The 25,129-nt window shown below is 46.8% G+C and overlaps 2 protein-coding genes across 2 annotated transcripts; both read left to right on the forward strand.

The window, feature by feature from the left end:
• Positions 1-765: 765 nt before the first annotated feature.
• GKN2 (gastrokine 2) lies at positions 766-3,978 on the forward strand. Its single transcript, XM_066337336.1, has 6 exons — positions 766-867; positions 1,391-1,444; positions 1,842-1,973; positions 2,413-2,523; positions 3,344-3,497; positions 3,757-3,978. The coding sequence occupies exons 1-6, from the start codon at positions 856-858 to the stop codon at positions 3,846-3,848; spliced, it is 555 nt and encodes a 184-aa protein (XP_066193433.1). The 5' UTR covers positions 766-855; the 3' UTR covers positions 3,849-3,978.
• Positions 3,979-14,764: 10,786 nt separating this feature from the next.
• Positions 14,765-19,784, forward strand: BMP10 (bone morphogenetic protein 10). Its single transcript, XM_066337338.1, has 2 exons — positions 14,765-15,117; positions 18,460-19,784. The coding sequence occupies exons 1-2, from the start codon at positions 14,784-14,786 to the stop codon at positions 19,401-19,403; spliced, it is 1,278 nt and encodes a 425-aa protein (XP_066193435.1). The 5' UTR covers positions 14,765-14,783; the 3' UTR covers positions 19,404-19,784.
• Positions 19,785-25,129: the final 5,345 nt, after the last annotated feature.

The raw sequence follows: 25,129 nt of genomic DNA on the forward strand, positions 1-25,129 counted from the left end.
TCCTGCTCCTTTTGTCCGCAGCCCTGTGGGCACCACAGAGCCTCTGAGTTCTCCTGTCACCCCTCGGTGTGCTGAGGAGGCCAGAAGTGGCCCAGGCTGTCCTGAGAGGCACAGCTCTTTGCTCCCAACCCTGCCACTCATCTCAGGGCATGTGTCTGCTGCTGGTGGTAACTGATCCAAAGCTCCTTGGTCAGGAGTCCCCCAGCACAGGGAATGGAGTCACAGAGTCCCGCAGTGGTTTGGGATGGAAGGAGCCTTAAAGAACATCCAGATCCTTAAAGAACATCCAGCCATGGGCAGGGATGTCCCTCACTGCCAGGGCCCACCCAGAGCTTCCAGAGAAAGGAATGGCTGAAGGATGAAATGGCTGCTCTGTTGGTTGGCTGATGTGGAGGCCACCACCACACAGAAGGTGTTTCTTCCCAGCTTCTCTCTGCAGGCTGTCAATCAGGCCCTTAGGGCTTTTAGTGTCCCAGAAGACAAAAACGCACTTTGTGTGAATTAACAGCACTGTTATTCCCAATGGCATTTCGTTCTGGGTGGTATCCTGTTAAGTAATTAAAAAAAATAGAACCAGCAAGACTGAAGTTTAAACCAGTGAATAATAGCCATTTGCAGAGTGATTGATTTACTGAGACTTACTGAGTGCTTGAAATATATCTGAGGCAGGTTATCTGTGCCAACCCAAAATTCAGATAGGAGGCTTACGACACGTAGATATGGACTTGTTGGAGTCATGAAGGAAAGTTCTGTCAAGTGTTTCCCACACCTCCAGCAAGATATAAAAGTTGAAGGTCTCTGGGATTTCCTTGCCTTCTTACCTTCTGCAGCCTCTTGTTCTCATCTGAAAGAGAAATGAAGACACTTGTGAGTATCTCCATTTCTGTTGAAATTTCCATACTGTGAGTCCCTCACTCTTTAAAACAAAAGGATAGAGAAGAAGATGCTCAAGTCAGTGGTACACTACAGTGGCTCAATAACACGATCTGTGTGTTGTTTCTTTGGATGGGGAAAGGAGAACTTGCATTTCTGGGGTCAGCAAAGTCAGTGGAAGCCCCATTTGAGCAAAGAATGCAGAATTGGTTACAGTTCAAAAGGGGGGATTTAGTTATGGTTTAATAATTGCAGTTGTAGAGGTAAATCAAGAAGTGGCATCAAGGAGGGACTTCAGAAACCTGAGTAAATCCAAGAAATGTAATGGTTGAGTTTTTCTGCTTTACAAGTAAAGCAGACCCTGACAACAAAAACTTTACACTGAGGAATTGCAGTTGTTTTCAGCTAATATACGTGTGAAGTGGGTAATTTTCCAAACTGATTCTCCAGCTCCTTCCCTGAGTTCCTGGACTGGTTTTCTCATGGCACTGCCTGGTGTGTCTGATTCCTTTGACAGGCTGCAGTCTTCATTTGCCTGGGAGTCTTTTGGGCTCAGACTTCTGCTCTGGAGGTGAGTAGAGTGATGAGCCTTGTCCTGCACATGAGTGTTTAAAACGTGTTGGAACCCTGGGCAGGGGGAATGGGATAGAATAGGGAGAAAACCACTGAGTAAACTAAAACCAACCAGTTTCTTATTGTTGAGTGTAGAGAAAAAAGAGGGTTTTTTTTTCCCAGAGGTTCTGTGCAAAGTGACGAGGGGGACAGAGGTCTTTTAGCTCAGTCAGACATTTGGAGACTGGAGCAGTCTCCTCCCAGTACCTGCTGCCCAGAAGGACTGGGATGTCCCATCCAGGTTTTCCTCAGCCTGCTCCAGGGCTCTTCACGAGGCAGAAAGCACTGGGGGGTGGCTGCACCTGCTCAAGGTGAGAACCAGGTGATGAACACTGATTTTGTGCCTTTTACCGAAGACCTTTGCCCTGCGAGATCCTGTCAGCAACTATGTCACTGGGACCATGACCATCCACAACGAGGAGCAGATCGTGGACGTCCACGTCCGCTCCGGGGTCTACTCCTCTGACACCATCTTTGACTACAGCCACGTGAGTAAATCCCGGGATTTCCCCTCCAGCTAACCCCTGAGGGAAAAGCAGAAATTATTTCTGTGTGTTCTCACCACCTCCTGTCCCGGGATGTTGTTTCTTTGAGGATTCCCTGCACCTTTCCTCTCTTCTTCACCCACATATGACAGGGCAGTTTAAAAATCGTGCCATGAGACCTGTGCTGGCAGCTCCTGGCAGTGAGAAGAAGGTCCCTGACCTCCCTGGGGCTGCCAGCACTCGTGGGCAGCAGAAATCTGTCAGAAATGCTGCTGCCAGCCCCAGGGACGGGCACCAGGACAGGCTGGCTCCATTCCCCAAAGGACACAAAGGAAATGAATCCATCCCACAGCAGCCAGAACCCTGCAGAACTTGTTCCTTCCAAAAACAGGGAGCATCGACTAATGTCACCAGGACTTAACCTCCACTCTTTCCACGGCAGGGGTACATTGCCACCAGGCTGTTCTCACGAAATGCCTGCTTTATCATGAAAATAAAGAAGGAATTGATCCCAGAGCTGCAAGAGATTGGACGTCTGGCTTTTGAGAGAGAGGTGACGTGGGGAGCTGGCCGAGAAGGGATGGGGCAGTGTGGTGTGAGGGGCAGCCTCCACTCTGCCCCTAAAGCAGCTCAGGAATGACTCGTGCTGTCACAGCAATGATGGAGCTGCTCTGGCAAGACACATCCTGGAGGGAATGTTGTACAGAATATTCTTTTGGCCAGAATGTTGTACAGAATATTCTTTTTCATTATAATTCTTATCATGAACCCTCATGGCCCCCCTGCAGTTTGACAGGGACTTGTTGAGGTTTCTCAAGCTGTACAATCCCTTATCCTTGGAACTGAGATAATTTGGCATTTTTGAGGGGATCACAATATGATTCCAGGGAAACTTTCCCTTTATTCACTGTCTTCCTAATATTTTGATATTGCTTGAATTTTTTTTTTTTTTTCCAGAACAGAAGGTAGGGATCAATTACTTTGACCAGATTTTGACTTCCTTATTCAGGCTGAAGTTTCAGAAGGAGACTGGCAGTGTTGCCTGGGGGTGAACTGGAGCTCTGGCCCGTTTTGTGTCAGCCCAGTAGCACCTTTACAGCCAAATTTCTTCCCAATAATACAACTTATTATGGCAGCAATATGGCTCAGGCTCACTCTGTTGGCACAGTTAATATCTAATGAATTTTGTCACTGAACAGATTGAAATTTTATTTTTTTTTTTTTTTTTAAAGAACGAAGTGTCTTTATCTAATTTTTTTTTTTTTGGTGAGGCAAAGGAAGGTGATTCCAGCTTTGGGAACCTTCTCCAAGGCTGTTTGGTAGAGTGAAGCTCAAGCCACACTTCTGATGGCGTTTAACCCTTTCCTCCCCAGACCATGAGGGATGTATACTCTCCCAACAACGTGTGGGCTCTGTTCCAAGCTGGCAGCTCCAGGCTGGGCCGTCTGAATGACTGGATTCTCTACGGGAAGCACATTGAGGACCTCTGCACGGGGCTGCCTCTCTACCAGCTGGTGGCCACTGACCGTAAGTCCCACACCAGCTCTGCCCCAGGCCCCTTCCTCCCCTTTGAGCCCAGCCCTGGGGGTGCCCTGGGGCTCTGCACATGTTCCTGCCCACCACAAATGTTTTGGGATAGAAATAGAAGCCTTGAACAGGGCTGTAATTGGGGATTGAGATTGGTGTGTTTAAGATTTTTCCTAGCTGGGATCTCATCTGCTCGGGAGACGCTGATATAAATACTGGTACTGATATTATCTCCATTTTCCTGGGTTTTTTTTTTTAGCACCAATGAATACTGATGGCTGTGCCAGTGCTGGGATCCCAAGCATTTTGGGCCTCCACATCTGTGAAGAACTCATTGAAACTGGATCTTGACGTTTCTCTTGCAAGGAAATGCCTTTTTCTCTGCATGTTTTAGTGATGGTAACCACGTTCTCCAGCTGGAACAGAACTTGGGCACAAGGCTCAACCCGCCTCCCCAAAGCTTTGATGCATAACAAGCAAATAAATATCGTGCTTTAATAAATAAACAGGATGCTTTGTCTGATTCTTCCGCCCCAAAATCAGATCACAGTGGCCTCGTGAGCTGCCCTGCAGAAAAGACACGTTTCTCTTTGGTGCATCCCTGTGCTGGGGCTGCAGCGTGGCCCAGGCGTTGGCTTGTGCCTCAGAAGGAGAAGAAACAGCAACAAATTCGATTTTTTTCCAGGGGAGAAAACTTCCCTTTGGCATCAGCACAAGGGGCTGGCTCACTCTGTGTAGGGTGGCTGGGGGAGGAAGCAAAGAGGTGAACATAAAGGAAAGGAGCAGAGCCACGTTTTCATGGCAGCTTGAATTCTGCAGTGGAAATCTGCAGCACTTTGGGGGAGTGCAGTGGGTCAGAGAGATTTTTTTTATTCTGGGCTCTTTCCAAGAGGTAAAAGGACACTGTCCCAGCCCTAAAAAAATTTCTATCTTGGAATAAAGTTTTCCTTTCACTCGATGGCAGGGACAGAGAGCTGTGACTGCTTTGCTGAGTGTCCCGTGTGCCAGGAGCTGATGGAAATCCAAGGAAATAAAGCAAATAAAGGATGGGGAAATGCTGGGGCCAGCTGCCTGCTCTGGGGCACATCCCAGGGAATCATCCTTCCCTCCAGGGCTTGGGAGGGGGGTGTTTTGGGGCTGAAAAATGAATATTTACTGTCTATTGGAGCCTTGAGTGGCTGCCAGAGGGCAAGATTTGGAGGAAAAAAAAATAAAAAAACAGGTCTGCAGGTTGTTATTTTCAAATCAAACTCCTGGTCAAACCATCTGCTATTTAATAAAAGAGCATTTCAGCACGGGGTGAAGCTGTTCTTTCAGGTTAATTGCATTCACAACAGGCTGCAGGGTCTTGGTGATCCAAAATACGTTTCTTGAGTGTCAGACTTTGCCAGTTAAATACAGGAATGGTTGTGCCATGTCCTGTGGAGCCTGAAACCAGCCTCAACACCTCAGGATCTATCTGCCATTTCAGTCTGGGTTAGGGAGGCAGGGTTCCTGGCCTTCCTCACAAATGGAAGGATATTGTTTCTGGATTAAATTTCAGTTTGTAGTCTCATAGAATCTGTCATGCCTGTGAGGAGTATATTTATATATATCATAAAATACATAATATATTATATTATATTTGTGGTTTGATAAATAAAGCTTCAGCTCTCCACCAACTCTTCCAATGTTCAGGTGTCCAGCTCAGGGGAAACGTCAGGGGCAAATCTGTTGTGGGGCTGCTGCACCTCTTGGGTGATCCAAAGAGAGGAGGAGGCACAAAAGGAACCCCACAAACCCACACAAATGCTCTGATTCCCCCGGTTTTCCAGAGGGAAAAAAAAAAAAAAAAAAAAAAAAAAAAAAAACCACCGCTGGAAAAATTTTCCCTCTGTCCCCACAAAGAGCACACGGACAGGTAAATTGATTGCAGCTCTGAATCCACAGCCCTTGAGCCTCTTGGTATCAGCAACAGCCACAAAAATCATGCTAGAAAAGGCTGCAGAGCAAAAGAAATTTATTCCCAATTTAAAATCACTAATCACAGAGCAAATAGGAATGTACAGCCAACTCTGAACAAAGCAGAGGAAAGGACTTAGAGCAGGAGAAAGAAGTTTGATGTTTTATTTAGTGATACTGTGTTTGCCCTTGCTATTTCCTGCCACTTCAATCTTTATTCACTAGGCCACAGTTTACAATATGTTTTATGGACCTGTCTTGGATTATAATTAATCTGTTTTTCTTCTCTTGCAGGCGCTTGATATGACAAGAGGGAAAGCCCAAACAGGTACGAATCAGGTGAAATGAAAAGAGCAGAGCCACTTGGAGTCTGAAAATGTCAGTCCCTAAACCCACCCTCTGCCAGCAAAGGCTCTGCTCTGGATTTCCACCATCTGAGGGAAATTTCACAACCGTGGGGTTGTCAAGGTTGGAAAAGGCTTTGAAGGTTGTCAAGTCCAACACTCAACGCTCAAGTTGACCATTAAACCCCCTCCCCAGTGGCACATCCACAGGTTTTTGGAGCATTTCCAGGGATGGGGGCTCCAGCAGTGCCCTGGGCAGCTTCACAACCCTCTCAGGGAGGGATTTTCCCCAGTGTCCACCCTGAGCTGCCCTGGCCCAGCCTGAGGCCACTCCAGTCCCTGCTGTCCCTGTTCCCTGGAGCAGATCCCAAATCTCCTGGCTGTCCCCTCCTGGCAGGGACTTGTGCAGAGCCACAAAATCCTTTTGATCCCCCTTTTCTCCAGGCTCAGCCCCTTCCCAGCTCCATTCCTGTCTCCAGATGTGCTGCAGCATCTCAGAGTCCTTCCTGCCACGAGGATCAGAACTGAATAAATCATTAACACATCAAACCTTTGGACCAGTTCCTGGGAGATGCTCTACCTGATGTGGAGCTCCCTGGGGGTCACCTCTGGGTCCTTCTGCTGCGTCACCCGGGAGATTTCCCAGTGGAGGGATGGAAAATTCCCATTATTTCCACGGGAGGCAGCCAGAGGCCATCCCAGACAGAGCTGGGCTGTGTTCTCAGGGCACACACAAAGGTCAGTGTGCACCTGGAGAAGGTGGAGCTCCTGGGCATCACCAGCTGCTGTGGCCCAGCACAGCAAAATCCACGGGAAAGGGGAAAAGAGGAGAAATTCCTCCCTCCAGCAAGGTGCCTGAATTTAAATATCCACATTGTAAATCACCAGAGGTGAGCTGGATCTTGCACCGTTACTGATTTTAAATATCAATAAAATGTGAATGTCTTGGCCAGATTTATAATGCACCCAAATCCTGCCTATTGTGCTTATTTCTCTCTACTATAGTAAATAATAGTAAATAATCATAATTTATACGTAATTATGATGTTTATTTATAATATTTATCTATAATATTTATTTGGAATATTTATTTATAATATTTATTTATAATATTTATTTATAATATTTATTTGGAATGTTTATTTGGAATATTTATTCGGGATATTTATTTAGAATCTTTATTTAGAATATTTATAAATAGTAAATAATAATAATTTATAAATGAATCATGAATGATAAATTATTTCTTTTTTAAAATTATTTCTTTCTACTGGAGCCAAGCAGGGAGGGAGATTTCCCTCGTCCACTAGATGGCAAATGGTCACAGCGGCCTCGGGATTTTCTGGCAGCAGTTGGGACCCGGGTTGGTGAAAAGTGCTGTTATTGGGTGCTGAAAACCCCGACTGTGAGCCAAAAACAGCTCAAAGAGAAAACAGATTTCATCCTGTCAACCAACAGTAAAAAACCTGAGTTAGGATACAAATTATTTATTTTTTATATATTCCATTGTATAAAGATATAAAATTTAATAGATAAAATATAACAGATAAAATTTAATAGATACAATTCGATATGTAAAATTTAATAGATAAAATTTAATAGATATAATTTAATATATAAAAATTAATATATGGCATTTAATATATGAAAATTAATATATTAATTATATATATTCTATTATATAATGAGATATTGACTTTTGCATGCAACGTTTATCAATCAAATATTCCCAAACGCTCCAGAAATCAATTTAATAGATAAAATTTAATATGCCAAATTTAATATCTAAATTTTAATATGTAAAATTTAATACATGAGATTTAATATATGAATTTTTTATATTCTATTATACAATGAGAGATTGCCTTTGCATGGAGGTTTTTTTGGGAAGGACCAAGGGCAGGGTGGAAGCACAAAAGTACCATAAAGTCAATCTTTTTGTAGCAACGCTGAAAGAGGAAGAAAACACCTTTTAAAAAACTCAGTTTGCATTTGCTGGCGCTTGGGATGAGAACTGACGTGGGCTTTGAATTGGAAAATCATTTCCTGCCTCTAAAGACATTTATCTGCACGAGCTGCTGCCACTGGGCCCTCATTTGATCTGCCTCTTCTGTGAACTGGTTTTTAAAAGCTGCCAAGAGAAAAAAAATTAAAAAAAGAAAAAAAAGAAAAAAAAGAAAAAAAGAAAAAAAAGAAAAAAAAAGAAAAGAAAGAAAAAAAAGAAAAAAAAGAAAAAAAAGAAAAAAAAAGAAAAAAAAAAGGGGGGGGGGGAGGGAAAAAAAAGGGAAAAAAAAAGGAAAAAAAAGATTTTGATGTGCTCATGAAATCCAGAGAGGGTTCAGTGATTCAGTTTGTAATTTTTTTGCTGCAATTGAAGCCAAAATTAGTGAGGGGTTTGGGCTAGTTTCCCTTAAACAAAGGGATGGAAAAGACCAAATTTGGTGTTCACCAAAGCAGAGGGAGGCTGGTGACAGCTTTTGTTTGCCTGCTGTGATCCCAGTCACTGAGCTCCAAAAAATAAAATGCAACAATAATTATCTACTGCATTTTCATCTTTGAATTTTGAAGGCGAAACTTCCAAAAGTACTTTTCAATGAATCAATCCTCTCCGCTGTTATGTGCAATTTGCTTTCCCTTTCTGATTCCAGCCCTAACATTAAACCGACAGGGCAAATATTAGACGTGCTTGTCTCATTTTCCCTCGTGTTCTGCTGATGTGATTAGAAGCTGTTGACTTAGTCATTAATATCTCACACTGAGATATCACCCAGCGCTGGCAGAAAATATTCCATCTCTGCTTAGCACTCAAGTTGTCAGTTAAATAATTTCGTGTCATTAATCAAAATTGTCAACAGAATCATTTCTGCTGACCCGAGGCTGGGTTGTTGTTTTTTTTTCCCCATTGTTGAAGATCAGGACTCCTCAGTCTTCAAACCCAAGGACAAAATTTAGGGATTATTCCCAAGAACTTTGCTCATTTAGGGCTGTGGGAGTTTTTAAATGGAGCTGGAATTAAGGAAAAGAATAATAACCCTCAAAAAGCCTCATGGACAAGGAAAAGGACAAGGCTGGGAGGTTTCTGAAAGGGGTTTTGGTTTTTTTTTTTCTGCAATCTTGTTTTTGTCAGTGTCACTGGAGCTGCTCAGAGAGCTTCCTGAAGTTTGACACCCACAGGAATACCAAAGCACCACAAAAGAACTGCGCGACGAGAGGAAGAATTTCAAAAATGTAAAATTCAAACTTTCTCTTGACCTTTTTCTGTCGAACTGTTCTGTGAAGGGAGGGTGATAAGAAGCTGCAGAGTCCAAACCCCTGGGATTAAACAGTTCATTAGCACTGCTCTCCCTTTCTTTGGGGAGATATCAAATAGCAATTGATTTTTCTTTTTGACCCTTTTCTTTTTGACCTTTTCTTTAATTCACCAGGTTTGAATTAATCGTGGAGTGAATTAATTAATTGTGTGACCATAAAAGGTATTAAGTTTTTAATATTAGAGACTGCATCCATATTTTACCAAGGCATGCATCAAACTCACAGGAGGGGAGAAAAATCAGATTTTGCTGAAATCTGAAATCAGAAAAAGAGATTTTTGAGACATTTCTCATCCCCTAAATGATAGAAGCAAACAAATTCCTGCCCCTTGAATCATGTGTGCATTTTTATTGACTGTGTTTGTTCATTCTGAGAAAGAGTAGGGAGGGGAAAAAAAACAGATTCAATCAATGCTGGACTGTGACTGTCTGATGAAAAGATCTAAGAATTTTTGGGGAATCCCTCTCCAAGTGCAGGGCTTGGCAGTGAACTTGGTGGGTGCAAAGTGACAAATTGCTGCAGGAGTGGGGACAGCAGGAGCTGGGAGCTCACGGAGCCTCTGCTGCATGTGACTGCCAGGACACAGACATCCAGCTGTTTTTCCAGCTCTTTTCCTTTCTGTTTCAGTTCCTCATGCCTCTGGGATCTCCAGCTTCTCCCCGGTTCTCTGTGCTGCCACCTGCCTGGGGCCCCTTCCTGGAGCTTCTGCCACCCCAGAGGATGGAAGGAGGGAGGAGAGGGAATTTCCAGTGGCAGTGCAGGTGGTTCGTGTGCCCTGCTGGGTTTTGGGGTCCCCATCCTCCTCACCTGCCTGGGGATGGCTGAGGGAGAGCAGCCCTGGGCTCCCCACGGAAAGCCAGGGCTGCTCCAGGGCAGGGGCTGCTGGCACCCAGGGTAAGGAATTCCCTGGGACAGGAGCTGGTGTCACACAGGATAAGGAATTCCCTGGGCCAGGAGCTGCCCTCTCCCAGGTTAAGGAATTCCCTGGGTCAGGAGGAGCTGCCATCTCTCAGGTGAAGGAATTCCCTGGGTCAGGAGCTGGTGTTACCCAGGTGAAGGAATTCCCTGGATCAGGAGAAGCTGGTGTCTCAGGTTAAGGAATTCCCTGGGTCAGGAGGAGCTGCCATCTCTCAGGTTAAGGAATTCCTGGATCAAGAGCTGCCATCTCTCAGGTTAAGGAATTCCCTGGGTCAGGAGCTGGTGTCTCTCAGGTTAAGGAATTCCCTGGGTCAGGATAAGCTGGTGTCTCTCAGTTTAAGGAATTCCCTGGGTCAGGAGCTGGTGGCACACAGGTAAAGGAATTCCCTGGATCAGGAGAAGCTGGTGTCTCAGGTTAAGGAATTCCCTGGATCAGGAGCTGCCATCTCTCAGTTTAAGGAATTCCCTGTCCCCAGGGCTGCCATCTCTCAGGTTAAGGAATTCCTGGGTCAGGAGAAGCTGGTGTCTCAGTTTAAGGAATTCCCTGTCCCCAGGGCTGCCATCTCTCAGTTTAAGGAATTCCCTGTCCCCAGGGCTGCCATCTCTCAGGTTAAGGATTTCCCTGTCCCTGGGGCTGCCCAGCCTTCTCCCTCTCCTCCTTCTCCCTGATTTTTTCCCTGATCCCTCAGGCTGTAATGCACTGCCGTGTTTCTCCCCACACACCCTTTCAGTAAACACCATCCTTTAATTCTCCAGTGACATCTGAAATGGGAATGGAGCCCCTGGGAAGAGCCCATTTATGGCCAGGGAATCCAGAGCAGCCATGAACCAAGGCACACCAAGGGAATAAGGCCTGGGGCAGATGCAGGAATGGGAACTAATTTTAGTTATTCCATTGCAAGCTCATCACACTGTCAGTGTCACACTCCTCTTTATCTCCCACCTCACACCCAGCAGTTACCTCATGCCACAGCTATCTCCTGACAGGGACCCTTGTGGGGCATTTTTGCCATAATTCCATCCCTGCATTTTGGAGAATCTCAAATCACATGCACTTTGCATCCCTCTCCTGCAATGCTGTGACCTGCTGGAGGTCCCTGGGTAGGGAACAGCCTTGATCCAAAATTCCTGGGGAAAAAAAAAAAAAAAAAAACAAACCAAAGGACCAGAGAAACATTTTTTTTGTTCACATTTGAGAAGAAGCTTACTATGCAGTAATGATCTAATTTAAAAGTCATCCTGAGCTGTTTAAGGTATGGGCTGCTGAGGCAAACCCCAGGTGAGTTTAAGGTGGAGAAATCAGGTGTGACACTGTGGAACTGGCAGAGTTTGAATCTTTTGTTCCCCTGGGCAGCTCTTCATGCCCAGCAAGGCCAGGCCACTCAGGGAAACAGGGATCACCTTTTCCTGGGAAAGGTTCTCCCCCCGAGGCTGCTCCCAGCCTCTGCCTGAGGGCCCCTGTGTCCTTGGGCCCCCATCCCAAATCCAGGCTGAGGAGGGAAGGATGCTTCCAAAGCTCTTCACATTCCTTCTTGGCCAGGGGAGCATCACCCCTCTGGATCTCGTGTGCCCTGAGCTTGGCACTCAGGACAGCTCTGCCCCACATCCCTGCCCCACATCCCTGCCCCACATCCCTGCCCCACATCCCTGCCCCACATCCCAGCCCCATATTCCTGCCCCATATCCCTGCCCCACATCCCTGCCTCCATATCCCTGCCTCTATATCCCTGCCCCACATCCCTGCCCCACATCCCAGCCCCACATCCCTGCCCCACATCCCTGCCTCTATATCCCTGCCCCACATCCCTGCCTCTATATCCCTGCCCCACATCCCTGCCCCACATCCCTGTCCCATATTCCTGCCCCACATCCCTGCCCCACATCCCTGCCCCACATCCCTGCCCCACATCCCTGTCCCATATTCCTGCCTCCATACCCCTGTCCCACATCCCTGTCCCATATTCCTGTCCCACATCCCAGCCCCACATCCCTGCCTCTATATCCCTGCCCCATATCCCTGCCCCACATCCCTGTCCCATATCCCTGCTCCACATCCCTGCCTCTATATCCCTGGAGTCAGGAAACCCAGCACAAGGTGCCTTGGGGGGATGCAAAACCTCTTGGGATATCTGAGCAGGAATTCTCTTCCTAATGACCACTGAGGCCAGATGACACTGGTGGGTGAGGAAATGGAACCCCTGTGCCCACGACGGCTTTTTTTTGGTTTATAATAATACAATAATACCTGCAGGATGGGAAATTGTTCAGAACAAACCTGTCTGGGCAGAGCAGGGCTCAGGGAGGTCCCTGAGCTGCTCCCAGAACACCCAGAGGAGCTGAAATTGTGCTGGTCAGAGACCCAGGGCTGCACAACAGTTCACAGAAAAGGGGAGCAGACCCAGAAAAGCTCCTCTGGCTCTGGAACTGCTCGTCTGCATCAAGAGACTAACAGAGAATTTCACTCAGTCTCTGATCAAGGGCCAGCTGCAGACCCCAAGATGCTTCATGTGTTCCTAGTGAGAGGGGAAAAAAAACTCAGAGTGACAAAAATGCTGAAGAAATCCTTTTTAAATGCAAAATTTAAATTCAGCCCTGAACCTCACAGAAAACTCTCATCCCTTTGAAAGGAATCCCACAGATCCCAGTGCAGCTCTTACAGTGTGCTTATGTCATTAATTGAAAAATATCTGTGTATATACATATATATATATATATATATATATATATATAAAATCAGTGCATTTTTGGAACTAATATCGAAACATTAAAAAAAGGAAACACTCTGGAGGCATGATCACCCTCATGACAAATGTCCTGCCTCGCTGGTTGTGACAAGCAGCCCCAAAAACTTCAAAAACTTCCCTTTACAGCCCCTTTTCCCTTCCCTCACTGCTGTGCTGCATCAAAGAGTTAAGGCTGAGCCAATTCTCGGGGGTTTGAATGTTAACCTCACTTCCTGTGGGAAGTAAAGACCCTTAATTTGGTGATGAATTATCAACAAAAAAAAAAAGAAGGCTGCGCTTTTTCTCTTAATTAACAGAAGCGAGCCAAACTGCTCCAAGATTTCTCCGAGATTTCTGTGCTCAGCTCTGGAAAGCCACAAGAGCCACAGATCAGCCTTTGATAAGGCTGTAGGGGATTTAGAGACAGCCACAAACTCCACAGTGAGGTCTAAATTCATCTTGCTAAGCTCAGTGTGGTGTAGCAATAACGGGGACCTTGAAAACTTTTCCTCTAGCACCAGGTTTCCCACGTTCAGGAGAAGAAAAGTTGAATAAAATGAGGTTAAAATGCCATGTCGGTGTCTGGCTCCATGGCAGCCACACTGCACAGGATTTTCACAATAAAATATTGATATTTCATTAACGACATCATTAATTTAAACGTAAAAACAGGATTAATTTAAAAGAGGCATGGCTCGAGCATGGTTCTCATTGTTGTGGCTGTTTGTGATAGATTTGGGCAAACGACGAAGGAAGAAAATTGCAGAGGTGGGGCAGCAAATCGATGGATGTGCTTAGACAAAAAGCAGAGTCCAGAAAACCCATCAGGTCAGTGGTTTAGTCCTCGGGTAAAGTTCTCAGTGCCTGCAAGGAAAAGCTCTGCGGCAGAAATGCCTCTTTATCTTGAGTGCTGAACCCCTGAGGGACAGGGGCTGAGCTCTGGCCACGCTGCCAAGACAAGAACACTTCAGAAAGTCTGTGGAGAACGGGGAGATTTGAGTGGACAATGTTATCTATGAACCAGACCAACTTTTGCCTGGACACTTGCTCGTATTTTGTTGAAATTTGCAGGCTAATGCAAAAAATCGCCATTAATTTTAGCAAAGTCATTTCTGTACTCTCCACACTGCATCCCTGAGCTGCTTGAATTGATGAGAACCTGAAATCAGCCACCCTTTGTGCCTTTTTAGTCATTTTTTATTTATCAGTGCAATGACTAGATCAAGTATAAATCAAGTGATTTGCCAAGTGACGTATGAAAGATGAACGAAATAAAGATTTTTCTGAATCGTCTGCGAATCACGGAATACCTCAAGCTGGGGGTGACCCGGGAGGATCACCGAGCCCAGCTCCCTGCTCCTTGGAGGATGTGATTCTCCTTGCTCACCCCGAGCTCTTCTCCTGCCTCCAGGGCCTGGTGGCACCACGAGCTCTTCTCCCAGGCTTTGCCCTGCATGAGCAACAGAAGAAGGGAATTTTTCCCCCGAAGAAATTCCTCTGGAAGTTTGACCGTGAAGAGCTGACTCTAAGACAGTTTTGGACAGGGCAGAGGGAGCTGTGGTTTGCCCTGTGTTTGGAGAGAGGCTCTGAGGGACTCGGGGCCCTGCCCGAAATCCGCGCGGGTGGAAGCAGTTCACGTGCCGCAGGAAAAGTCGGCTCCCGGGAGGGGGAAAGGAAGGGCAGCTCCTCTCCGAGGAGAAACTTGTCCTATCTCTGAGAGTCCCCGCGCAGAATGTTTACAAAACGCTCATTAAAGGAGAGGGGATGGCGAGATAGCAACAAATCTGGTGAGCAGTTTTCCACTGGCCGAGATAAGAGAGGCAAGGCAGCCATAGAGGAGAGAGAGCGAGCTCCAATTACTGAGACCTGGCTTTTGGGGAGGGGGAAGGGGCAGACAGACAGGACGGATCACAAGCTTCAAGACAAGAGTTTCCAAACTTGTCATCCCTCTGTGACACGAGCTGCGCGCAACCCAGAGGATAAAACTGCCACCAAGCCCACGCCAGAGCCAGAGCTCCTTGAGCGCAGCCGGAGGCTCGGGAAAAGCCATGGATTCTGTTGTCCTCCAGCTCTGGGCTCTCCTCTCCCTCCTGGTTCACCTTGCAGCCTGCAGTCCCATCCTGAGCTTGGAGCACTCTTCCCTCGAGGAGGACGTGCCTCTTTTCGATGAGATCCTCTCGGAGCAAGACGGGGTTGATTTCAACACGCTGCTCCAAAACATGAAGAACGAGTTTTTGAAGACGTTGAACCTCTCCGACATCCCCCTGCACGAGTCGGCCAAGGTGGACCCACCAGAGTACATGCTGGAGCTCTACAACAGGTTTGCCACGGACAGGACGTCGATGCCTTCTGCCAACATCATCAGGAGCTTCAAAAATGAAGGTAAGAGCTGCTCTTCTCCTTGAGGAGCGGACAGAAAAGAGCGTCTTTAGAGCTGAAATGTCCTGACCAAGTGCAGAGCTCGAGGCCTTTTGGTGAGGATGGCCTCGGGAATCAGCAGCTGGGGCAGCGCTGCCCAGACCCCGGCTCTGGTCAGAGAATCCTTGTCCTTTGCTCTGGAGACTGGAAGGGTTTTGAGGGAAAATGTGTCTTTAACATTGGGGCAGCCCCAAGAGTCATTTCGGTGCATCAATTTCTTCATCCCCATAACGACATGCATCATGTGTAATCAGCTGATTGATTTTTTGTTTTTTTTAATGGATACCTTAAGTAATATTTGAAATTCAGGCGAGACTCATTTTTCCCACACTGTTCAAAGTGCATTTTCAAGTGCAATTTTAAAATCATGAGCTTAACCGAGTACAACTTTCTGTTAATGCCTTCTCACTGTTGATCCCCACGGCATTTGTGAAGTTTTCTTCCTTTACACAGTCCAGTAAATACACAAAACTAAGTGAAGAGGAATTTTGGATAACCTGTAGGTTTTACTCTGGAGTACCAGACTATAGCCTAATAAAAACAAACAAACGAAACTTGAAGAAACCGAATTATCACAGAATCACAGAATATTCTGAGTTGAAAGGGACCCACAAAGGTCATCAAATCCAGGTCTCAAGTGAATGGCCCACACAGGGATCAGAGATAGAACCTTGGCATTATTAACACTCTGCTCCAACCAACTGAGCAAAAGCCCTTGTGCCATTTTCCTCTCTTTTTCCCTCTGTTTTTCCTCCCACATTCCCCTCAGTTCGGCGAGGGTGAGAGAATGCTGCAGCACTAACATTCAGTAATTTGCCAGTACCTTTTTGCACCAACACGTTTAACGCTAAAAACATAAAACCTAAATTAATCCACGTGGCAAATGCAGGTGCTTTGATTCATGTTCAATTACCCAGGGGGACATTTGGTTGTTCAAGCTTCCACGGGGCCCCTCTCATCCTCTGTAGGTTTAATTAGTGAAATTAAGGACATGGTTGTGAAATTAAAGACATTGACATTTAATTAGTGAAATTAAAGACATTGTTGCTTTTCCCTAAAGGTTTGCACTTTCAGAATGCTGAGCTGTGAGGAGAGGCTGAGTGGGAGCCACTCGAGTTTTGCAGGGCAGTGAGATGCCAGGAGAAAACCCCAAATCTTTGTTCTGCCCCCATCTCCTGCCAGGCCCAGGCACCTTTCACCAGCAGTGGGTTTCTGGGATGAAGAGACTCTGCACTGTGGTTTAAAAAGTCTCCTCACATCTCCTTTTCTCCAGGGTGAAGTTTACTGGGGGCTTGGTGGCAAACCAGTGGGCAGCTGCTCACCTTGCCCAGCAGCAGGAGTGAAGGCACAGGGGAGGTGTTGTTCTCATTTCAGTTCTGTTGGAAAAAGAAATAAGGGCACAAAGACTGCCCAGAGCGGTGGGGTGAAGAATAAAACACCCTGGGGTTCAGGGATGCAGACCTGAAATCATTCCGCCTGCAAAAATTCAGTTTTGCTGCACTGGAATGGCACAGAACTGACCTTGGCCAGGTGCTCTGGGCAGCTCTGGGCTGTCCTGCTGTGCCTCTTGCAGAAGTTCTGCCTCAAATGGGGAAAATTTCCCTTGAATTTCTGCCGTTTCAGATTTTCTCTCGCCTCTTCCAATCCGAATCAGCAAAGATGCAAAGCTGATGGGAACACAGCTTCACAAAAACATGCGGTTTAAGGACTGTGCAATTCATGGTTTTCTGTGTGTCCTCAAGGTCTGGATAATTAAGAACCCTTTCATTCTAATGAGCTCTTTTGATAGAGAAATTAATTGCTTGCGATGAGAAGGACAAGAGAAACAGACCATGGGATTGTTTTGTTCACCTGCCTGCTGAAAACTGGCAGTAATCCCATCACTACCCATTAAATCCTCACTAAATCCTCAATTATAGAAATATAACAGGTGGCATGGCTGAAATTAGCTCTTTGTTTTAATCCATGGACCACAACAGCTTAGTTGTAAATTGGGCTGTAATCAGTGCTTAATTCTTAAAATAAAGTCTTAAGGGAATTTTTTCTTTTTTGGGGACTCCAAATCTTCCCTTCCCAACCCTCCCAGGGCTGTACTGGGAACAGGAGGAGGTCTGGCACTCTATGGACTTTCCAGCTGAAGAACAGTCACATTCTTTTTTTTTTTTTTTTTTTTTTTTTTAATTTGTGAAGAGATAAAAATGAAAAAAAAAAAAAAAAAAAAAAAAAAATTTAAAAGGCAGGTGCCTCTCATAGCTTCCAAACTGGAGTTAAACAGCACAAGTCATGTGCTGGAATTTATGGCTGGCCTAAGTGCACTGGTGGAGCGTGGCCAAACCTTGTGGCTTTATCAGAGTAATTTTTCTACAAACACAGAAAAACTGGGGAGGGCCGAGATGAAGGGAGTAATCGGTTAATTACAATCAGTTTGCCTTTGCATTAATTATAGTCACAGCCTCTGTGTCCTGATCTGCCCTGAGGGTTGCAAGGAGGCAGCAAACTCACCCTGGTGAGCAGATCCTGCGCTGTGGGAAGAGATGAATGGTGCAGTGCAGCTGGGGACAGGCAGACGAGGTGCCACCAGCCATTGTCCTGGCAGCTGAGGTGCCACCAGGCGTTGTCCTGGCAGCTGAGGTGCCACCAGGCGTTGTCCTGCTCCTGCTCAATTCCTAAAGGCACCCACTGGGCTGCTCACCCCAAGCCCACGCAGCCTGTGGCAGGGTTGCTGTGGCTGCCAGGTCACCTGGGTGTCACCACCTGCTCCTGATGAGAAACACCTTCCAAAGCTCTCCCAGTCCTTGGCCCTTCCCGTGTCTGAGGGGTGTTTGAGCAGCAGGACGTCCTGCTGGCAGAGGGACACTGCAGGGCACACAATTCTTGTGTTTGCAGATTATGACATGTCACCCATTTCATGTCACCTCCAGCGCCACGTCCTTCTGCCTTCCTGCACCAATGATGGGTTTTTTCCCCTTGTTTATTAAATAATTGTTGTGCAGCAACCCAGAAGCGATTTTTATGTCAGCATTAGACAACGCATTTTTAAGATGTAAACCTTCCAGTTGACCAGGAGGTCCCTGGAAAGCCTGGGGACAGGAGGAGGATCACCAAATCCAGGCCTGTAGCACATCTGGGACCTTGTTGTCCTCACACATCTAAAATAACTCGGCCCTTTTTCCAAGTGCAGCTGTGGGAAGTGCTGGATAACCATTTCCACGGAGCTGTCCAGGTGAAACCCACCCTGCTGGGCGACCCTCAGCCCGTGTGTTTCTGGACGACTCCTCTAAAACGTTTGCTTTTTGTCCTTTCCAGACTTGGGTTCCCACCCCACGGGCGTCACAGGGACTCGGAAATACCCTCTCCTGTTCAACGTCTCCATCCCTCACCACGAGGAGATCACCATGGCCGAGCTGAGGCTCTACACCCTGGTGGAGAGAGACCAGAGGCTCTACGAAGGCCTTGACAGAAAGGTCACCATCTTCGAAGTGCTGGAGAACATCCACACGGGGAGCGGCGAGGAGAGGAAGATGGTGGCCCTGGCCTCCAGACACATCTACGGCACCAGCAGCGAGTGGGAGAGCTTCGAGGTGACCGAGGCCATCCGGCGCTGGCGCAGGGCAGGGCTGACCATGCACCGCCTGGAGGTCCACATCGAGAGCCGGGAAGGGGAGGAGCAGAACGGAGAAGGGAAACTGGACATCGACATAAACTCCGAGGCCAAGCACGTGCCCCTGTTGGTGGTGTACTCCGACGACCAAAGCAACGACAGAAAGGAGGAGAAGGAAGAGCTGAACGAGATGATAGACCACGAGCAGCTGCTGGGCCTGGAGAACCTGGAGGTGGGCCATTTCCACGACCAGCCCGGGGAGGAGGCGCTGCTCCAGATGCGCTCCAACATCATCTACGACTCCACCGCCCGCATCCGGAGGAACGCCAAAGGCAACTACTGCAAAAAGACTCCGCTCTACATCGACTTCAAGGAGATTGGCTGGGACTCCTGGATCATCGCCCCGGCGGGGTACGAAGCCTACGAGTGCCACGGCGTGTGCGCCTACCCCTTGACGGAGCACGTCACGCCCACCAAACACGCCATAGTCAAGACTTTGGTGCACCTGAAGAACCCCCAGAAAGCCTCCAAAGCCTGCTGCGTGCCCACCAAACTCGACCCCATCTCCATCCTCTACTTGGATGCAGGGGTGGTCACCTACAAGTTCAAGTACGAGGGCATGGTGGTGTCAGAGTGCGGCTGCAGATAGTAGGAGGGAACGCACGCTTCGGGAAGGGCGCGGGGTGGGGAGTATTTAATGATTCAGTCTGTAAATTTGTACATTTGGGATTTGCTATTTAATGAGGTTATTTAATGAGGCCTGTACAGATAATTGTGGGGTTTCCTGTCACAGGGAATGGGCGCACCGTGTAGGGATTGTATATTTTGTTCCATGGCTTCCTTCTCGCTGCTCTCCAGATCTTCCTGTCAGGGCACGGAGCTGATCACTGGATTGTTTGGGAGGGCTCTCGGTGCCAGAAGGGGCACATCCAAATTCATGGAAATAAAGGCATATTTTTGTACTTTATCGATGTTGATATTGGCATCTCCAGGGCTTTTCAGAGCTGTTAAAGGTACGTGAGTGGTGGGCAATCACCAGATTGTTCAGTGTTCTGTAATATCTTTATAAAGGTCTTTACGTGCTCATCTTTTTCTTAATTTATCTCTGTAGATCTTACGTCCTGATAATTCTCAAGCTCCTGAATCACTAAGGCACAAACAAGGTGGTTTTTTTTCCCTTTTTTTCTTAATACTTCCTTCACTCTTTCCCTGTTTCTTTCAAAGGATGGTTTGGCATCTGGAGCAGAAGGACACCTTTCCCTTTCCCATCTTTCTTAGGAAAGCCAATGGCCCAGCAGTGGTGCCAGGCAAGAGCCAAGGCGAGAAATTCCCCCTGAGAATTCAGAGAAATTCACTCTGAGGCAGCTCTGGCTTTGCTGCAGCAGCCGTGGGTTGACTCTCAAGGGTGGCCAGAGATTTAGGTGGCAGGAGGAAGTGCAATAAATTCCCTGAACCCTTGGAATTGTACCAGCTAAAATTGTAATTTCGACCATCTGAGAACGAGTCTCCGTTGCCAGTCAGTAAATCCCACGAGATGCAGCTGCAATAATCCAACCCAAATGGCCCAGGCAGAACAGCAGAGCCCTTCATGGCAGTGGGACACCAGCATCCTCCTTTTCTGTAAGTGCTGAATTGTGGATTCACAGGGATATTCCTCCCCCCAGACCCTACAGCTGGAGTCACATGCCATGTTTCCACCACTCTTCTGCAACAAATCGTGGTGATAAGGAGGTGTCGGAGCTGAAAAACAATAGGCCCGTCACTTTATTTATACTAAGCTGCAAATTTGTCAGATTCTTGGGAAAGTGTAAGTGATGTTGACTCTTTTAGCCTGTACCAGAGCTTACTGTACTGTCCCTGCATCTGTTTTACACTTTTAAGGGAAAGTTATCTTCCCTGGAAGTGATAAGGGTCTTTGAAAGGATCTCTCCAACACTTCATGGGAATGAGCACCAAAGACTTTATCACGCACCAGCTAAACCCAATTTCACCCATTTTCACACATACTCTTCTGTGCTTCCCATAATTTATTGACCTATTTATTGACTGCCTGCCTTTGTAATATAATGTAGAATACAGAATGTTTTAATTTTTTTTTTTGTGCTTGTGTGTAATCCCACTTGGATAAAACCTTGTTACTGATCCTACTTTACGTGGAATCTCTCTGTTGAGTTGTGTAGCGCAGAGAATGAGGCTGCTGACTTCCTTTTCCTCCCCTTTTGAATTCCACACGGCTCAGTCGCCCCCAGTGATTTCAGTGGAGTTCTGGAGCATGGCCTTGTCCAATTCACAGCTCCTCTTGCAGGGGTATCACAGCTTGAAGTGCTCAGCTGTGTAGTTTATTGTCGAGCTATGCGGTCTCCAGATAGTGGCCAGCACTCTGGGCTGTGATATTGCTTTATTCCTCAGCCTGGGAGTGACTGACACCCCTGAGAGACCTTTCCCCCAAGGCACTCTGCAATCAGAGCCCGTGGCTCATGGCACGCTGCAGGAATTCGGGAGAGGTGTGACATTTGCTCTGCTGACATCAGCCGCAGCAGCCAACGGTTGAAGTGTGACCACACAGACCCTTTCAAAACCATCCACGATTCTTATGAAGCCATTTGCCAAGACAAGCCATTCACCTTGTTAGGAGCGATAATCCAGCATTAGGAGATAATCCGACATTTGCTTTTATCATCTCATTTCTGCAGGCAGGTCCTGAGGCAGAGATGTGCCCTTCCTCCCCTGACAGCACCAACGCCTCTGAACAGGCTGCAGGCAAAGCTGGGCCTTAAAAACAGTAAATAACCCACTGCAACCACCCAGAAATACAGAAAGTCTCACTAAATTCTCCAGAGACCACACTGCCAAGCAGAGCAGTGCCTGCACTCTGTGTCTGTCAGAGATTCACTCTCTGTCCCTCTGTCACAGATTTGCTGGAGCAGAGCAGAGTCCGTGGCGTGTTCTTGTACATATCAAACACAGGCAACGTGTGTTTTATCACTTTATCAGCTGCATGTGTGAACTTCTACAAGATCAGTCAAACTGTCAATAAATACCCATGGTAGTCCTGCAGAATTAGGGGGCAGCCAGTGTGTTGATGTGAGCAAGTTTTCTTTATTCCTGCTGATTGAGGAGGATTTCAGCCAGAGTTTGTGGTGAAAGGAGTGAAGCTGTGTCTCACGGTGCTATTCTGGGAGAAAACTGAGCATCTCTTGAATCCTTCAGCTGCACCTGAGATCAGGACTCCTGGGAATGCTGCTCCATTTATCAGGGGAGTGTCTGTCAGGGCTCCACAGCTGCTCTAGGAGCAAAATCCTCCCTTTGCCCCTACGTTCAACAAAAAACCATGCAAAGGCATTTCTTTGGATGTTTGTGCAGTTCAGTGACAGAGATCACACCAAAAAAAAAAAAAACCCTGAGGGGCAGTTATTAACTAAAGATCTTTCCCCAAGTAGCAAATCAAGGCTGTTTCTGCAAGTTCAGAAGTGCTTGGCTTTAAAGCCCCTGTCCAAATAGACACAACACTCACAAATAACAGGGTGAGGGTGTGACAAGAGCCAGGGCTGCCAAGCTGGGAGTCCCTGAAAAAAAATGTTCCACTGCATGTTTTTGTTTTCTTTGTTTCTGCACTCCTCCCATCCCTCCATCCACCCATCCACATCAGTACTGTGACTTCTGTATCTATAAGACTTTATTTGTCACATTAAACTCTGGTGTGCACGGATTCTCCTTTCATTTCTGATCTCTTTTTTTATCTCAACACATTAGCAGAGGTTTGACTAAAATCTTCAATGCAGTCTTAATTTTAGAAAGGTTGGGGAAAATATGGCTTAATGGGCATCCATCTCTGAGTTATTGTTAGCAACTAAAGCAACCCTGTCTCATCACCATCAGTGGGATTTTCGTTTTCATCTGTTTCTAGTTGAACACGTACAAGAAATCGTGAGCAGCTGTGGAGCCCTTTTTTTTTATTATTATTTTTTTTTTAATTTTTTTTTTTAATTTTTTTTGATTTTTTTTTTTTATTTTGCTGGATGCTGTATAAAATTCCAGGCAGTGTTTTCAGGCTGAACAGGCAGGAACAGGCAAAGGGCTGGGAGCAAACCCATGATCCCAGGGAGGGAGAGGCTGGAGACAGGTCAGCGAGGGAGCTGAGGGGAGAGCTTTGCTCTTGGATTGCTGCTCTGAAATCCACTCTCACAGGAGAGCACGAACTCCAAGACATCCTCCTCCCTCCCTGGCCTGTGTGGCATGGTGACAGCCGTGTCCCCTGAGCCAACACTCAGCACCCAGGCCAGATTCCACCAAGCACTTGGAATGCTGAGGCTCCCCTAAAGGATCTGTATCTCCGAGCTCTCTGCACGTGGGCTGCAGTTCCTTTAATAGATCCCTTCCCCAAAGCCTCCCTGGGTTATCCCCCCCTGGGCTGGGACCCCAGAGCCCAGGCTCACCCTGCAGTGCCCCGGGGAGCTGACTGAGGAGGCAGATTCCCAACTTTTTGAGTGCCAAATGTGACAGCTCAGTGAGGTTTTCCCTGCTCTGGGCTCTTTGGGCTGGTCTGAGAGTCTGCTCTCAGGGAACTGCTCAGCCAGGAGGGCAGGACACCCCTCTCCTTGGCAGTGCTGCCTCATGCCCATCCCTTTCGGGGTCCCCAAATGCCAATTTCGGGGGAAAAAAGTGTTTTCCTCAACATTATGGACACATCTCTTTCCAAGGTCTCTGAGCCCTTCCAGGTGAGCAGCACCTCTGGAGCTAAAGGCATGAGATGAACCTCCCCAAAACTGAGCTCACTGAGGAAAAAACACCTGAAGCAGCTGCCAGAAACCAGATTTCATCTCCCCAAAATTACTGCACTGCCCTTCTGAGCCTGCTCAGAGAGCAAAGCAAACCAGGGCCTGCAGCAGTGCAGAATTACCAAAGGAAGGTGATTTTTGACAGCCCCAGGCAGTTTGGTGCCTGAGTTACCCACAGCACGATGGGAGAGGTGCAATTTAGGATTCTGTGTGACACACACTGAGCCAAAGCCCTGTGAAATCTACTGGGATTTTAGGGAGAGAAAAAAAAATAAAAAAAAATAAAAAAAAAAAAAAAAAAAAAAAAAAAAAAAAAAAAAAAAAAAAAAAAACAACCCAGGAAGATTTCATGGCACTTGAACATCTGCTTCAAACATTTGAAAAACTACAGCCCAGTGTTAATTTAAACTTCCTTATAACCCAGTTCGACATTTGGAGTGCAAACACTGTTAATAGGATGGGAACGGGGGTGGTGGTGGTTTGCTTGCTATATTGGGAAACAAAACCAGAACAAACCAGCTTGAGATAGAGCTTTTGTTTATGTTGCTGACCCATCTGTCTTCATTAATGCATTATTTACAGGAAAAGTTAAAAAATTAGCTTCTGCTCCCTCTTCAAGTGCAGCAGCGACAAATAAAGGCTGAATGGTTCGTTTGCCCTCGACTAAAAATGGAAATTCTTATCAGCACCCCTTGGAAAAAGAGGTTTCCGATGTGGAGTGTATTATTGTGGGGTATTATTATTTTATTGTGGGGTATTATTTGGCCACAGCTGGGTGTTTCCTGCCCAGGCCATGTCAGGGCTGCAGGACAGCCAGGGAGGTGCTGTGCCACAGAAAGCAGAAAACAGCCACCAAATAGGAGCCTTATCGTCCTCTAAACTCCTGCTTTGACATTAAAAAGGAGAAATTCTGTGGGTTTTTTCCCCTGTACTGACCCATGCAGGATAACAGTGGGATTTTCCTGGTGGGAAAAGTTTTGGGGCTAAGCCCTGGCGTGGTTCAGGAATCACCCAGGTGTCCCTGGCCTTGAGGACAGGTTCAGTGGGATTCTGTTGACTGCATTCTTTAAATAAAGAGAGGAAACAGGGGAATAAAGCAACCACCAAAGCTGCAATAACGGAAATTATATGAGAGGAATGGATTTCCGTGACACAGAGCAATGCTTCCTGAACAGAAGGGTGTTGCCTTGCTCTATATCTCAAACATTTTGTCTTCTGTGATGACCAACAAAGACAACAGGTTGTTTTTCATTCACTATTACCATAACTATCCTGCAGGAGCTGCTGCCACTGGTGCCTGCGGTGACTTCAGGCTGAGGGATGCTCCCTGCAGCTTTCCAGCTCCCAAAAAAACCCATCCTTCAGCCCTGTGTGACTGAGCCTGTCCAGGCTGGGAGCTTCACATGGTGTTGAAAATGTATGTGTCGAGTTAAGTGAGAAGGTTTAGAGGCAGGGTGGTCTCTGCAATCAGGTACAGTAGCTGGCTAGCAACAGCAGCTAAACAACAGCCCAGCCTGCCAGGCAGCTCAGGGTGATGTTGGCTTTGCTGTAGCAACTCCTTATCTGCCACAGATTAGAGCAGTTCCCATCAGTGGTC

The sequence above is a fragment of the Sylvia atricapilla genome, chromosome 28, assembly GCF_009819655.1.
Source record: "Sylvia atricapilla isolate bSylAtr1 chromosome 28, bSylAtr1.pri, whole genome shotgun sequence".
Lineage (NCBI taxonomy): Eukaryota > Metazoa > Chordata > Aves > Passeriformes > Sylviidae > Sylvia > Sylvia atricapilla.

Excerpts from the sequence above, each read along its gene's own strand:
- GKN2 (XM_066337336.1), top strand. Across the intron at positions 2,524-3,343 it reads GTCTGGCTTTTGAGAGAGAG|ACCATGAGGGATGTATACTC; the intron begins GTGACGTGGGGA and ends TTTCCTCCCCAG. Across the intron at positions 3,498-3,756 it reads CCAGCTGGTGGCCACTGACC|CACCAATGAATACTGATGGC; the intron begins GTAAGTCCCACA and ends TTTTTTTTTTAG.
- BMP10 (XM_066337338.1), top strand. The coding sequence starts at position 14,784 with ATGGATTCTGTTGTCCTCCAGCTCTGGGCTCTCCTCTCCCTCCTGGTT. Across the intron at positions 15,118-18,459 it reads CAGGAGCTTCAAAAATGAAG|ACTTGGGTTCCCACCCCACG; the intron begins GTAAGAGCTGCT and ends TGTCCTTTCCAG.